This window comes from Pogona vitticeps, chromosome 6 (genome assembly GCF_051106095.1).
Source record: "Pogona vitticeps strain Pit_001003342236 chromosome 6, PviZW2.1, whole genome shotgun sequence".
Taxonomy (NCBI): Eukaryota; Metazoa; Chordata; class Lepidosauria; order Squamata; family Agamidae; genus Pogona; species Pogona vitticeps.
Genome location: NC_135788.1, coordinates 46,697,374 through 46,710,481, shown reverse-complemented (window position 1 = coordinate 46,710,481; position 13,108 = coordinate 46,697,374). Strand labels below are relative to the sequence as shown.

The window sequence follows — 13,108 nt, the reverse complement described above, 5'->3', positions numbered from 1 at the left end:
TGAAGAGGAGGGAAATCTGGAAATATCTGACCAGGAGGATGAAGCCTCAAGAGGAGAAACTGGGTTAACCTCCCAAGAATTTGAAAGATGGAGGTTGCAACAAGAATTTAAATTAAAGGTGTTAGAAAGAAGAACTAGGGCTGAGGCTTCACAGCTAGAAATAAGAACTAGGGCTGAGGTTGAAGCCAGACAAAGAGAAATGGAAATGGAACAAGAAAAGAAACAAATGGAGCACCAATTAGAACTGAAAAGATTAGAATTGGCGTCTCTGAATAATAACAACAATAGTAAAATAGATCTTAAGAAATTCCCACAATTTAGAAAGGGTGATAGTACCAAACCATTTCTAATCTCTTTTGAGCAAGCGTGTTGGGATTTTAACATAAAAGCAGAAGACCGTATGGTTGTATTAAGGTCCCAGATAAGTTGGGATTTATCAGATATTTATGCCCATATGCCCGTAGATCAAGCTAGAGACTATGAGGTTTACAGGAAATTGGTTTTCTTGAAGTTTGGGATCAATGCTGAACATCTGAAATGGAAATTTTGAGCATTGATTAAAAAGCCCGAGGAATCATATTCTTAATTGGGGGCAAATCTAGTCAGAAACTTGGAGAAATGGCTAGAGCAGGCTAATGTCAAGACATTAGAAGATATGAAAAATATTATAGGATTAGAACAATTTTATATGGAGAATTGAGGTACTTAGTCAGAGACAAAAAGCCCAAAAATGTACAGGAGGCAAGTGAAACTGCTGATTATATAACAGATATAAAAACCACCAAATTCTCTGAGGTGAAATTTAGAGGGGAAAGTTGGGATGACAGAAGGAAAGAGCTCAGGGAGTACCTCAAGCACAATCAGGCAAATGGAAGTCATTTTAGAGGCAAGCCCTCAGAGCAGAGCCTGATTTCCAGTGAGAGTTCACCGTCTTCATGGACACATCCTACATCACGCTGGGAGCCGTGCTGAGCCAGGCGGACGACAAAGGAGACTATCAGCCAGTGACATTCCTGGGTAAGAAACTGCAGGCAGGTGAGAGACATCTGTCCACAATCGAACGTGAGTGTCTTACAATAGTATGGTCATTACAGAAGCTCAGGCCATACAAATGGGGAAGGCATTTTGTTCTTTACACAGACCATTCCCCACTTCTGTGGCTGAGAACTATAAGGGTGAATAATAACAAGTTAATGAGGTGGGCCTACTGCTACAGGACTTTGATTTCAAAATCTGGAGTGTGAAAGGTGTAAGCTGCCCCTTATCTCCAAAGAGATTTATGGGGGTGCCGGAGACTGGGATGAGTCCGAAATCCAGACAAACCTCTGACTGCTGAGCAGAGCCACTTAGGTCTCAGCAAGGTCCTATCTAAACTTCTTCCTCAAAAGCCAATCTCCTTTATTAAGAAAGCAACACACACACAGACAAATCCATGAGTTATACTCAGAATAATCTGGCTCTAAATCTTTGGTAGCAAACACACATGGCCAATTAGACATTCAGCTAGTCTGTACAAGAACCAATGCATGCAGATCAAATCATTACTGCTTTATTGAAAAGAATTGCTTTAGAAAAGGTTTCAGTTGATGGTAAAATAGTTCAGTAGGTACATTTTCATATCAAGACAAACGGAATACTCCCCTCCCCACTCCAGCTGGAAAAATAAAGAAATAGAATTATGCTAACTAATAAAAAGCATAACACAGTCCATCTCATGTGTTTTGGGTCTTCATAGGCTGATGCTAGATGAAATCCAGTTGACTTGTATCAGTCCATGGTAGGAAAAATAGTCCATAGCAAAGCTACAAACCATTATGGGAAAAAGCACGTGTCTGACCTTTCTCAGTCCAACTCCATCTTTTTCCAACTCCTTACCAACTTCCTTCTTCTTCCCAGAATTCTTCATAAGGAACACCCCCTCCTGGGTCTTGTTGTTCCGCCTAACTTTCTCATGGAGCTTCAGTTGTTATCATACTTTGTGGCAGAATTATTTTGACTACGAAAGTCTCTGCTCTCTGCTCATCTTAGCAACGAGATAACCAGAGAGCGAAGCTTCTCTGAAACAGCATGAAAAACTTTCCTACTACAGAGCAGACTTTAAATCAAGATGGATGCTATTGGGACAATCTTAGGACTACATATCCCATTCTAATACACATAAAAACACAAATCATCACAAAAGGGATGCAAAATGTAGTGGCTGACGCGTTGTCACGAAGGCCAGAAGACTGATCGATGAAAAAGAAGAAAGAAGTAACTTATAATGTAATAAATTGGTCTAGTTATGTATAAATAAAAGAAGGAATTAAAAGTGTAATTTTTTTCGATTAATTAATGGTAAGTAATGATATAAGTAACAGTAACAGTATTATAGTAAAGAAATTGTAAGAAATACAAATGTTGATTAATGTATTTTAAATGTGTAGAGTGATAAGACTAAAATTTGTTAAATCGTAATCAACAATAACATGCATGCCTATACTGTGTAAAAGAGTAAGTAGAAATGTGATTTAAATGTGTAAATGAAGAATGTATTGAAAAATTGTTTGAAAGATTGCTAAGTGTTTCCTATGTTGTTCATAAGGACAAACTACTGTAAGTTTTACCCCATGAAACAAACTTTCCAAGGGGGGAGGTGTTGGAGTATTATAGACAATAGGAAAGAGTTAAAAGGAACAGCGAATAGATAGATGATTAAAGAATATTGTTAAAGATGTTACTGTGAATAAAAACACATACAAGAAAACGTGTAATCAATTCCAATTTAATGAATGATCCTGAATGATTTGCATCTGTGATTTACATACCAACTAAAAGATCAATAAAACTGTTATATTGGCAGCACGTGTCTGAGATATATTTGCTATATTGTGGACTAGATCCAGTGGTGGCAGCGTAGAAAAAGGCAACACATCCTGAGGGTGGACCTGAGTTTGGGGAGAACAAACAAGGGACCCTAGGGGGATGCAACAGTCAGCTTATGCTTTTCCTATTGCGTACCAGTCACATGACTCAGTGTGTGATAGGAAATATCTGTGCTGATTCCTTAACTAGTGACAATTGCCACTTAATGGAGTTAATACTGGCATAAAAATTAAATAGGATGCCTGCTACTGCCTTTAAACCATATTCAGGCTGGGTAGTCTCCCATATGGAAGATTGTTTTCTGTAAGATAGAGGACATGCTCACTTTAATACAGATGGGGTGTTCTTTAAAGAAAGAAAACAGTATTGAATCCTGGTACAGACCAGCAAGGAAAATAGCCCTTAGAAGACTAGATACTTTCAAATAGAAAATTGTGCTTTGTAAAATAGGATGTATGGCTGCCCAGTTTGTCTCTCCATGCTTTATTTGGCCTGTTCCTCATCTTAGCAGACTAGACATTAAATCATGCCAAGGCATTGGGGAAGGGGCTGCTTAGGTGCTAACTTAAGCAGCCCCAAGTTAGGACTTGACGTGTGATACACTTACCAAAAATGTATCACACAGCTATCTTACAATTTATTTCCAATGCAAAGAGCCTATTCTACCTAGTCAATTTTTACAATGTTCTTAGATCTTCCAGGCATAACTGATGCTGTTGAATTTTACCTATAAATATTTAACTGGGGGTGGGGTGGGGGAGTGCAGCCCTCCAGATAGTATTGGATTGCATCTCCTATCACCCCTAGCCAGCATGGACAATGATTAGAGATTAAGGGAGTTACAATTGAACGATATCTGGGAGCCACAGCTTCTGCATTAGAGATCTAAGGGCCCAATATAGCTAATTATCCAATCATATGAGCAATTTACCTGGGAATAATTCCCACTGTGGACCCAGCAAATGCTCACAGAATTATGTTGCATAAGATCACCTCCTCCCCATCTTTCATGATCTCTAAAATGATTAATCTTAAGTGCTCTTTTGAGCGTGCATTCTTGTGTTGAATAAGGAGAAAACAAAAGCTTTCAGATGTATTTTCATTGGGGACCATTCACTTGTGAAGTGGGCACTCCTTTGCCTTTGGAGTCTTGCCATGAGCATGGTGAAGAAGGTGTTCCATTATAGATGCTTAGGCATAATCAGGAAAATCATAGAGTCTCAATTATCATCTATTGAAATATCTGGAGGTAAAATGGTGGAAGCCCTTGTGGCGGACAGCCCACACGTCACTCCTGTCAGTCATTTTAGAGCTCCAGTGCAGGAGCCTATGACATGACAGGAGGGGCGGAGTCAAGGGAACTGGGAGTGCCAGAGAGTCAGAGTGTGACAGAGAGTCAGTTAGAAAAAAGATGGTGAAACGTTTAGACAGTTAGAGAGAAGACACCCCTCTTCACACAGAACTTCAGAAGTAAGGCTGCTTGTAAAATATTACCATAATTTGTCAACATGTAATGACCAACCATTCTGAATTGACTTTGGTTGACAAATTTTAGCATATTGGCTCAGCAAAGTTTGCTGTCCTAATAGACTACAGTTAATGTGTTAAGTAATTCAGGCAGAAAAAAAAGCAGAGTATCATGTATAGTTAATGTCAGCAGAGAATTCTTCATGCTTGAAAAATTACTTTGTCAAGCTCTCTTCAGCTTTTTCCATTATAAGCTTTGTAGGCCTAAATGTTTCTAGCCTTGAGGGACAGGAGGTTATTGTACCCAATATTATTCTAAATGTATTATAGTTACACATAATTTAGAATCATATTGCCCATCTTGGTGTTTTCTAGTTGACCTTTGATACTGGACTAACAAACTCTGCTCCATTAATGAATGTGCCAAAATTGTAATAAGAATCTTTTGCATGCAAAGTGATTTAACAGAATGCAAATTTGAAGGTGATGTGCTTAGAAAGGGAAGTATAATTTTAATTTGTAGTAGTTGTATCAGAGGGATGATCAAAATAAGTCTGAGAATAAAATTTGGCAGCAACTAAAATTGAAGCTAATATTTGACTTGTGTTTTCTAACCTGGCATTGTACAAATAGCAACTAAAATGTACATGTCCTATGCATAAGAAGTGAATTGTGTCACAAAAATTAGAAACCTCCAACTGGCAATTTCATATGGCAAGGGAGCTGGTAATGTATTGCTGTGTGAAAATATTCTACATATAATGCTTATCTGTCATTTTTCATTACTTTTAGAGCAGAAAATGTCATTCCCCAGCCAAATCTGCATCTACCCTATAGAAAGTGGCAAGGAAAACTGTATTATGATTTACTAGTAAATACAACATGCATTCTGCAAGGAGAGATATTTCCCTGGTGGCGGAGTCTGCAAGAAAAAAAAAACCCTTTATCCCTCATAGGACTTTTAAAGTATATGGGGGAAATTCCCATTCCATCATGTGTGGAGCTTGTGTTATCAGATTTATGCTCTACAGTGGTGCCTCGTATTACGGCGTTAATTCATTCCAGCAAAATCACTGTAGAACAAAAACATCGTAATGTGAAAATAAAAAGCCCTTTGAAACACATTGAAACCCCTTCAATGCGTTCCAATGGGCTGGAAACTCATTGTCCAGCGAAGATCCTCTATAGGGCGGCCATTTTTGGTGGCTGTCTTGCGAGGAATCTGTCCCAGAAAACAGCGGGGAGCCATTTTATTTACCTGGTGGCTATTTTGAAACCGCAGATCAGCTGGAGGAAAACTGTCGTTTTGTGAAGAATCGGTTCCCGAAGCAGGGAACCAATTATCGCAAAGCGAAAAAACCCCATTCAGACCATCGTATTGCAATTGCGATCGCAAAAAGATCGTCGTAATGCGGTTTCATCATAATGCGGGGCAATCATAAAGCGAGGCACCACTGTATTTTAGTCCAGGTCAGCCCCTTCTGTCCATGAATTGTGGGAAATCTTGTTGTGAAGAAACATGGCCAACATAGCTTTCAGATCCCTTGATTCTGGGCATGATTTGGGACTTTTATTTTTCTCCTATTGAGATCATGTCCCTTACTAGAGTCAGAAAATTGTTTACACTATAGTACTTCTACCATTCCCTATGTCACCCCTTGGTAACAAGTTGCCGAGACAGTATTACTTGGGTATTGATTCCTTCAGTAAAAAAAAGTTGGAGTTTTGTTTGTACAGCAAACGATAAGTGGAGGCAAGCAGTAATCTTGCTCTGATCTAGTCTTGATGAAAGACCATGATATGCAAGATGGCAAAAGAGGTCAGTAGTCACATGGCACCAAGGACAGCTCCTAGTGAGCAACTTGCTCCAGCAGTATCTTGGCCTCCACTGAAGTCTGAAGTCTTTTATGCCTGAAATGTAATGGAAGCTCTCAGATGCCACTGTCTCTTGAGATCCTGTTCCATGGGTCCCTGGGTTGGAGGCCTCCAGTCTAAGGGATTCTGGCTCAGGCCTGATTATGACACTTGGACTGTGGTTGGCTTCTAAACACCTTCTGGTGTTTCTTATTCAATGCATCCATTCTAATAATTTCCTATTCAAGGCTGCTAGACTGCTAGTCTTGGTGGAGGTCCTACTGCCTCACATCAGACCCCCAGACTGAAGCATCCTTTCGGCCTTCAGCTTGCTGTCATCTTTCTCTGAGTGTCTCAGACAAAGATAGTCCCACATTTCCTCAAAACAATGGGATTTGCTATTACAAGATGTCATGATGACAGCTTAAAAGAGATTAGACTAGATGATGTATATATTCTTCATATTATAGTAGAAGCAGTATGGTTCTGTATATCAGTTGGCAGGGAACAAACAGGAGGGCTATGTTTTACTTATTTCCTATTTGTGGGTTTTCCATAAGCAACTAGCTGGCTGCTGTATAAAGGGACTAGATGGGCCCTTGGTGTAATCCAGCATTGTTCTTCTTATATTTTTCTTATGCTAGATCCATGCATCAGGCCTTCTGTTTCATGCAGAAAAAATGATAGTCATGAGACACCTTAAAGAGGAGCAGAGTTATTGCTCTCAGAGATACTCTTTCACATTGAAATTATCACCATTCATATTGCTTTTTCAGTATTAGTATTAATATTTATCACAATGCTGTTTAGTGACATTCTGGAACTTGGTGGAAAACGGTATCATTAGGGCTGTAATCCTAAGCACCTCACACAGTGCTTCCTACCATAGAGCCTTGTTGATATTCCTTAACGATTAACTTCCATAAGAAAAGAGATGAACCATTTTAATCTTTGTTGTTGCTGTGTGCCGCCAAGTTGCATCAAATAGAGAACGCACAATTAATGGCTGTAATAAAGAAAGTAGACTGAGCAATACTTCTAATAAGTCAGAAATAAAAACTACCCCATTTCATTTAAAGGGGAAGGATATGAAGAATGACACTTTAACAATGTTTTATTTAAGTCATTCGGTCAAGGATAATTTCCAGGCATGAACAGAACAAGGTGTGTGTTAATGAGCAGCCATATTGTACAGGTGTGTAAGAATGCTGAGTCATGCTGACTCATGGATGCTGACTCAGGGATGATGTAACATATAATGTGATTATTGGTCACATACAGATGTGTATATGTATATATGTGTGAAACTGTACAGAAGATGTATTCCTGATTTGTGATGAATGCTATCCTATGCTCCCAGACTGAAGTGCTGTATATATCCTGTAAATACACATTAGTGTTGGGAGAAGCTGCTTGTGTGTGCATGGGTTATCTGGACTACCTGGACTGATCAATACTCTGCTGATTCTGCTGAATTTTCAGCTGATTTTGCTCTAACAAGGGATTATGGACCCTGCGATACTTGCCTTGCACCAAGGAAGCTAGTGAGCCCAAGAGGGTGCCACAGAGGCATATGGAAAAAGTCCAGGAAGGTGAGAGTTCTGCCTTTGAGATCCCAGGAGGGGAAAGAGAATGGAGGACCAAGAAAAAAGGCAGCAGGATCCAGTTCTTTGTGGCAGCAGGAATGCGAGGTTTTCCCTTAACAAAGCTAAATGAAAAGAATTATCAAACATAGTCGGTTAAAGCGAAGATGTTGCTGAGAAGGGAGGACTTGTGGCAGATTGTTTCCAACCCTCCCGCTGCGTTAGATGAAGAGGAAGAAAAACAGAATGAAAGGGCTTTAACCACGAGAATTCTGTGCCTGGAGGACAGACCGTTAATTCATGTACATGGACTGACCATCGCTAAAGAATGCTGGGAATCTCTGAGACGAATTTATGTCAGAGATACAGTGGGAACCAAAGTAACTTTGACCAGAAAGTTGTATAGAGCAAGGCTTGAACGTGAAGGGAGCATGTCTGAGCATCTGCAGAAGATGAAAAATCTATTCATAGAGCTCAAACAGAGAGGCATGGAGTTCACGGAAAGCCATAAAGTGTACGTAATCTTGAGCAGTCTCCTGGAGGACTTTGATGCGTTGGTGACAATCTTGGAGTCCATGCCAGAGGATGACTTGAGTACCTAACAGGCAGACTGCTGGAGGAAGAGCAAAGGAGAAATGAAAACAAAGGGAGAGATGACAGCCCACAGCAAAGGAGAGCTGCTTCCAGGAGGGGAGAGCAGACGAGCAACTCTTTGACTATGAGACACTGTTTTAAGTGAAGTTCTGAAAAACATTTACAAAGGAACTGCAAAGAAGTTGGCCGCAGAAGCGACAGCAAGAAACAAGGGAGGATTTCTCTTGTGCAGGCTTCTGATAAAGCCAAAGTCACCAGCTGGATCCTGGACAGTGGAGCTGTATGTCATCTAACTAACAAACAAGACTTGTATTCTTTTCAAGGTGCTTCGGAACACAGTTTTGTGAGCCTAGCAAATGAAGAGAAGTATGTCGTCACTGGAGAAGGGACTGTGTTTGTTCCAGGTTTGAAAAAGGAACTTAGTGGTGTGTTATTAGTTCCAAAATTGGATTGTAATATACTGTGCGTCTTTAGTCTTGATAAGGAAGGTTATACAGTGTCACTTGCTGAGAGCACTTGTACAATTAAGAAAAGCTTGAAAATAATTTATATGTGTTAAAATGGAAACTACAGAACAACGTGACACATGCCATGGTTAGGAACACACCTCAACATGGCCAGTGTGCCCACTTGCTGCATAGAAGCCTTGGTCATGCAAATTTCAGAGTAATATAGAAAATGGAAAACTTGGCTAAAGGTGTAAGAATGAAGCCTTGTAAGAATTACTTAGACTGTAATGTGTGTAAACTTGCAAAATCAGAAGTACACCCAAAAACAGAGAAAGTACTAGTCAGACATAGAGGCCATTTCAGTTAGTCCATGCTGACATAATTGGGCCTCTTGTGCCATCCATGGGAGGAGTGAAATATGTTCTAGTCATTGTAGATGATTATACATGTTATTCTTTCTGCTACTTGATGAAAAACAAAGCAGAAGTGTTCAGTCATTTCAAAAATTGGGTGAATTTTGTGCAGAGAATATATGATAAGAAAGTGGCTCAATTACAGAGAGATAGAGAGTCTGAATTCATGTCAGGAAAGTTCCAGAAATGGTTGAACAACACAGGAATATTCCACAGAAAAACCAGTCCATATTCTCCTTTCCAAAATGGGGTTGCAGAGCACAGAAATGGAATCCTGCAAACAATGAAGGATGCCCTATTAGCAGATGCTAATATGAGCCATGTGTACTGGGGTAAAGCGTTGTTAACCTCGAATTACATTGTTAACAGACTGTGGTCTTCAGCTATAGAGCAAACCCCATATTATATGTTGTATGGGAAAGAGCCTTCCCTACAGGATATGAGAGTGTTTGGATGTAGTGCCTGGGTGCATGTACCAAAAGAAACCGGAAGAAAAGGAAGATCAAAAGCTAAGAAAATGAGGTTTTTGGGCTATGAAAGAGGGTCCAAGGCATATCGTTTCCTGGATGGAAACAAAAATGTAGTAATCTCCTGATCAGCTAACTTTTGTGAGCATGAAAACTGGGACAAGGTACACACAAATTCCCAAATATACATTCCCACAAGAGAAAGTGAGAAAAACCAGGGAAATGAGATAAGGCCAAAGCAAGAGGCTGAAGAAAGCTCAAGCAACAGCACCTCAGAAGAAGAGGATGATGGGGAATGTAGTGAGGTAGAAAGTCAGCCTGCAATTAAAGAAGAACCACAAATCCCCAGAAGGTCTGAAAGAGCTAATAAAGGAATTCCTCCAACAAGGTTTGGTGTAGGGGAAATAAAAGTGTGTTATGTATATCAAGAGCCCAAGAATTTTGAAGAAGTGATGCTTCTTCCAGAAACAGAGAAAAAGAAATGGGAACAGGCCATGAAGGAGGAATTAAAATCCATGGATGAGCATGGATTATTTACAGAGACAAAGTTGCCACCAGAGCATATAGTAATTAGTAGCAAATGGGTCTATAAAAGAAAGTTGCAAAGCAATGGGGATTACAGGTGCAAAACAAAAGAAAAATGTGCATTATGACAAGGTATTTTTGCCAGCAGTAAAGGTAGAAACAATGAGGTTAGCCTTAATTCTGGTTGCTTCTAGAAATTATATAGTAAACCATTTTGACATTACAACTGCTTATTTAAATGCAGAGTTACAAGAAGAATTGTATATAGCACAGCACCTGGTTTTGTAATCTCTAAACTAGGAATAGTATATAGATTAAACAAAGCAATTTATGGATTGAAACAATCATCGAGACATTGGAATCAGTGCCTGCATTCAACACTGAAAAGGTTAAAATATAGAAACAGTTTGGCAGATCCATGTTTATATGTGAAAGAATGCAGAAAAGAGCTAAATATTTTGTTAACCTATGTAGATGACATATGTTTTATGTCAAAGGATCAGAGCCAAATAGATTTATTTGAAAAGCAGTTAAAAAGGAATTCAAATTGAAGAACCTAGGCCCAATACAAAATTATTTGGGGGTGCAAATTCAGAAACAAGACAAAAGTTATGTGTTAGGTCAGAAAGTGAAAATAGAAAAAATGTTGGTAAAATATAACATGCAAGAATGTAAAAGTGTACAAACTCAATGATAGTGGACTTTCAAAAGTCAGAAACTGAGAACACAGAGTTTGAAAATCAGGAAATATATCAGTCAGCAATAGGAAGTCTGATGTATCTTGCCAATTGGACAAGACCAGATATTGCTGCAGTGGCGAATATTCTGAGTAGATATGTGTCAAAACCTACACAGAAATATGGGTTAAGAGTAAAAAGGGTCTTCAGATATTTAAAAGGAACACTTGACAAATGTTTAGTCATAAAACCCTCAAATGAATTGAAATTAAAAGCATATGTGGACAGTGATTGGGCCAATGATATAATAGACGGAAAATCAGTTTCTAGGTTTGCAGTAATGTTTGCAGATACTTTGGTGGGATGGAAGTCAAGGAAACAAAGTTCCATTGCCACATCAACAGTTGAAGCAGAATTTGCAGCATTATCAGAATTGTGCTCAGAAAGTGTGTGGTACAAACAATTACTCACAGATTTAAGAGTGGATCAGGCCATAACTGTGTATGAAGATAACACTACGTGCATTCAGATGGCGACCACAGAAAAGATGTGAAGCAGGAGTAAGCACATTGACATAAAGTATCATAATGTCAGAGAAGCAATAAAAGAAAAGTTGAGTTACAATATTGTGAGACAGAGAAAAATGTAGCTGACATTTTGACAAAACCTCTGAACATACAAAAACACAAGGAAATGATTGAAGAATTGGGTATATGTTCTGCTCAGGCGTAAATTGGGAGGGGTGTCAAAGATAATTTCCAGGCCTGAACAGAACAAGGTGTGTGTTAATGAGCAGCCATATTGTACAGGTGTGTAAGAATGTTGAGTCATGCTGACTCATGGATGCTAACCCATGGATGATGTAACATCTAATGTGATTGGTCACATGTGTGTGTGTGTGTGTGTGTGTGTGTGTGTGTGTGTGTGTGTGTGTGTGTGTGTGTGTGTGTGTGTGTGTGTGTGTGTGTGTGTGTGTGAAACTGTACAGAAGGTATATTCCTGATTTATGATTAATGCTATCCTGTTGTGCTGCCAGACTGAACTGCTGTATATATCCTGTAAATACACGTTGGTGTTGGGAGAAGCTGCCTGTGTGTGCATGAGTTATTTGGACTACCTGGACTGATCAATTCTCTGCTGATTCTGCTGAATTTTCCGCTGATTTTGCGCTAACAGTATTGGGTGGTTGGGTCACTGTTATAGCGCATTGCTGTAAACTGCTTAGCATAGTGCTTTGCACTAAGTCAGCAGTATATACATGCATGAAACAAACAAACAAATGAATAACAAGCCTAGGTATGAAGAAGATCACACAGAATAACTGCCACAAATGTAACAGTTTCACATCTTGTGCATCCTTACTTGTTAAGGATCAAGCACTCAAAACAGGACCTCACTCAGCAACCTGAGGCTACAAAGTAGGTGTGATTGTTTTAAAAATGCCTAGTTTTTAATACATTAGTCATCACATCTCTCCTCATTATTAGATAACATATGGACCCAAACTATCAAGCTCTGTGATCGAGAAAGCACACATATGAAAATTTCATTGTCTACTGAGGTGTCTTTTACTATTCAAAGTGCCTCATGGTCTGCTTCACACAGGAGGTTTTTCCTCTGAAAAGATATCTATGTAGGAAAAACTGTTGCTTGGAAAATGCATTTCAAGTATTGATTTTGTTGGCAGTGCTCAAGTTGGTAAGAGGTGGTGCATTTCACAGCTGAAGGTACACACACTCTCTTCATGTACACACGCTCTCTTCATTTCAGGGTAGGAAAGATGTGCAAAGGAAACATGATCTGGGGATCTCTAACAAACCTGTGTCATAAGGGTGGTCTCAATGGAATCTTACATGTGGAAGCATTCAGCATTATTTCTTTATTTCCTTATGTGCAGGATAATTATCTGTCTGTAGTGAGAAGGTTTTTGTAACTCAGCTGAGAAAAGCTTGCAGTCTTCAAGCCCTCAAGCTATGTAAAAAATAAAACTCAAAATGGATATAGAGAGTGTCATAGCAAGCGAAATGAAGTCACTGCCGCTTGACCTTTCTCTTCAGTCAATTTTGTTTGCAACAAAATTCTGCTTCTATGTGTCTACTATCACAGCACAGCCAAGCACATTGTTCAGCAGCCATCTGTACTTTTTTTTTAACTTGTCAAATACTGAAATCCACAGGTTACTTGTTAAGGTGCCACACTTTCATTCTGATATAT

At 39.3% G+C, this 13,108-nt stretch overlaps 1 protein-coding gene and 1 long non-coding RNA gene across 2 annotated transcripts; both read left to right on the top strand.

The window, feature by feature from the left end:
- The first annotated feature begins 479 nt into the window (after positions 1 to 479).
- LOC140708173 (uncharacterized) lies at positions 480 to 2,838 on the top strand. The gene is made up of 2 exons (XR_012088345.2): positions 480 to 1,247; positions 2,183 to 2,838. It is a non-coding gene; the product is annotated as an uncharacterized LOC140708173 (long non-coding RNA).
- Positions 2,839 to 10,907: 8,069 nt separating this feature from the next.
- LOC144583733 (uncharacterized) lies at positions 10,908 to 11,447 on the top strand. Its single transcript, XM_078378277.1, has one exon. The coding sequence runs from the start codon at positions 10,908 to 10,910 to the stop codon at positions 11,445 to 11,447; it is 540 nt and encodes a 179-aa protein (XP_078234403.1).
- Positions 11,448 to 13,108: the final 1,661 nt, after the last annotated feature.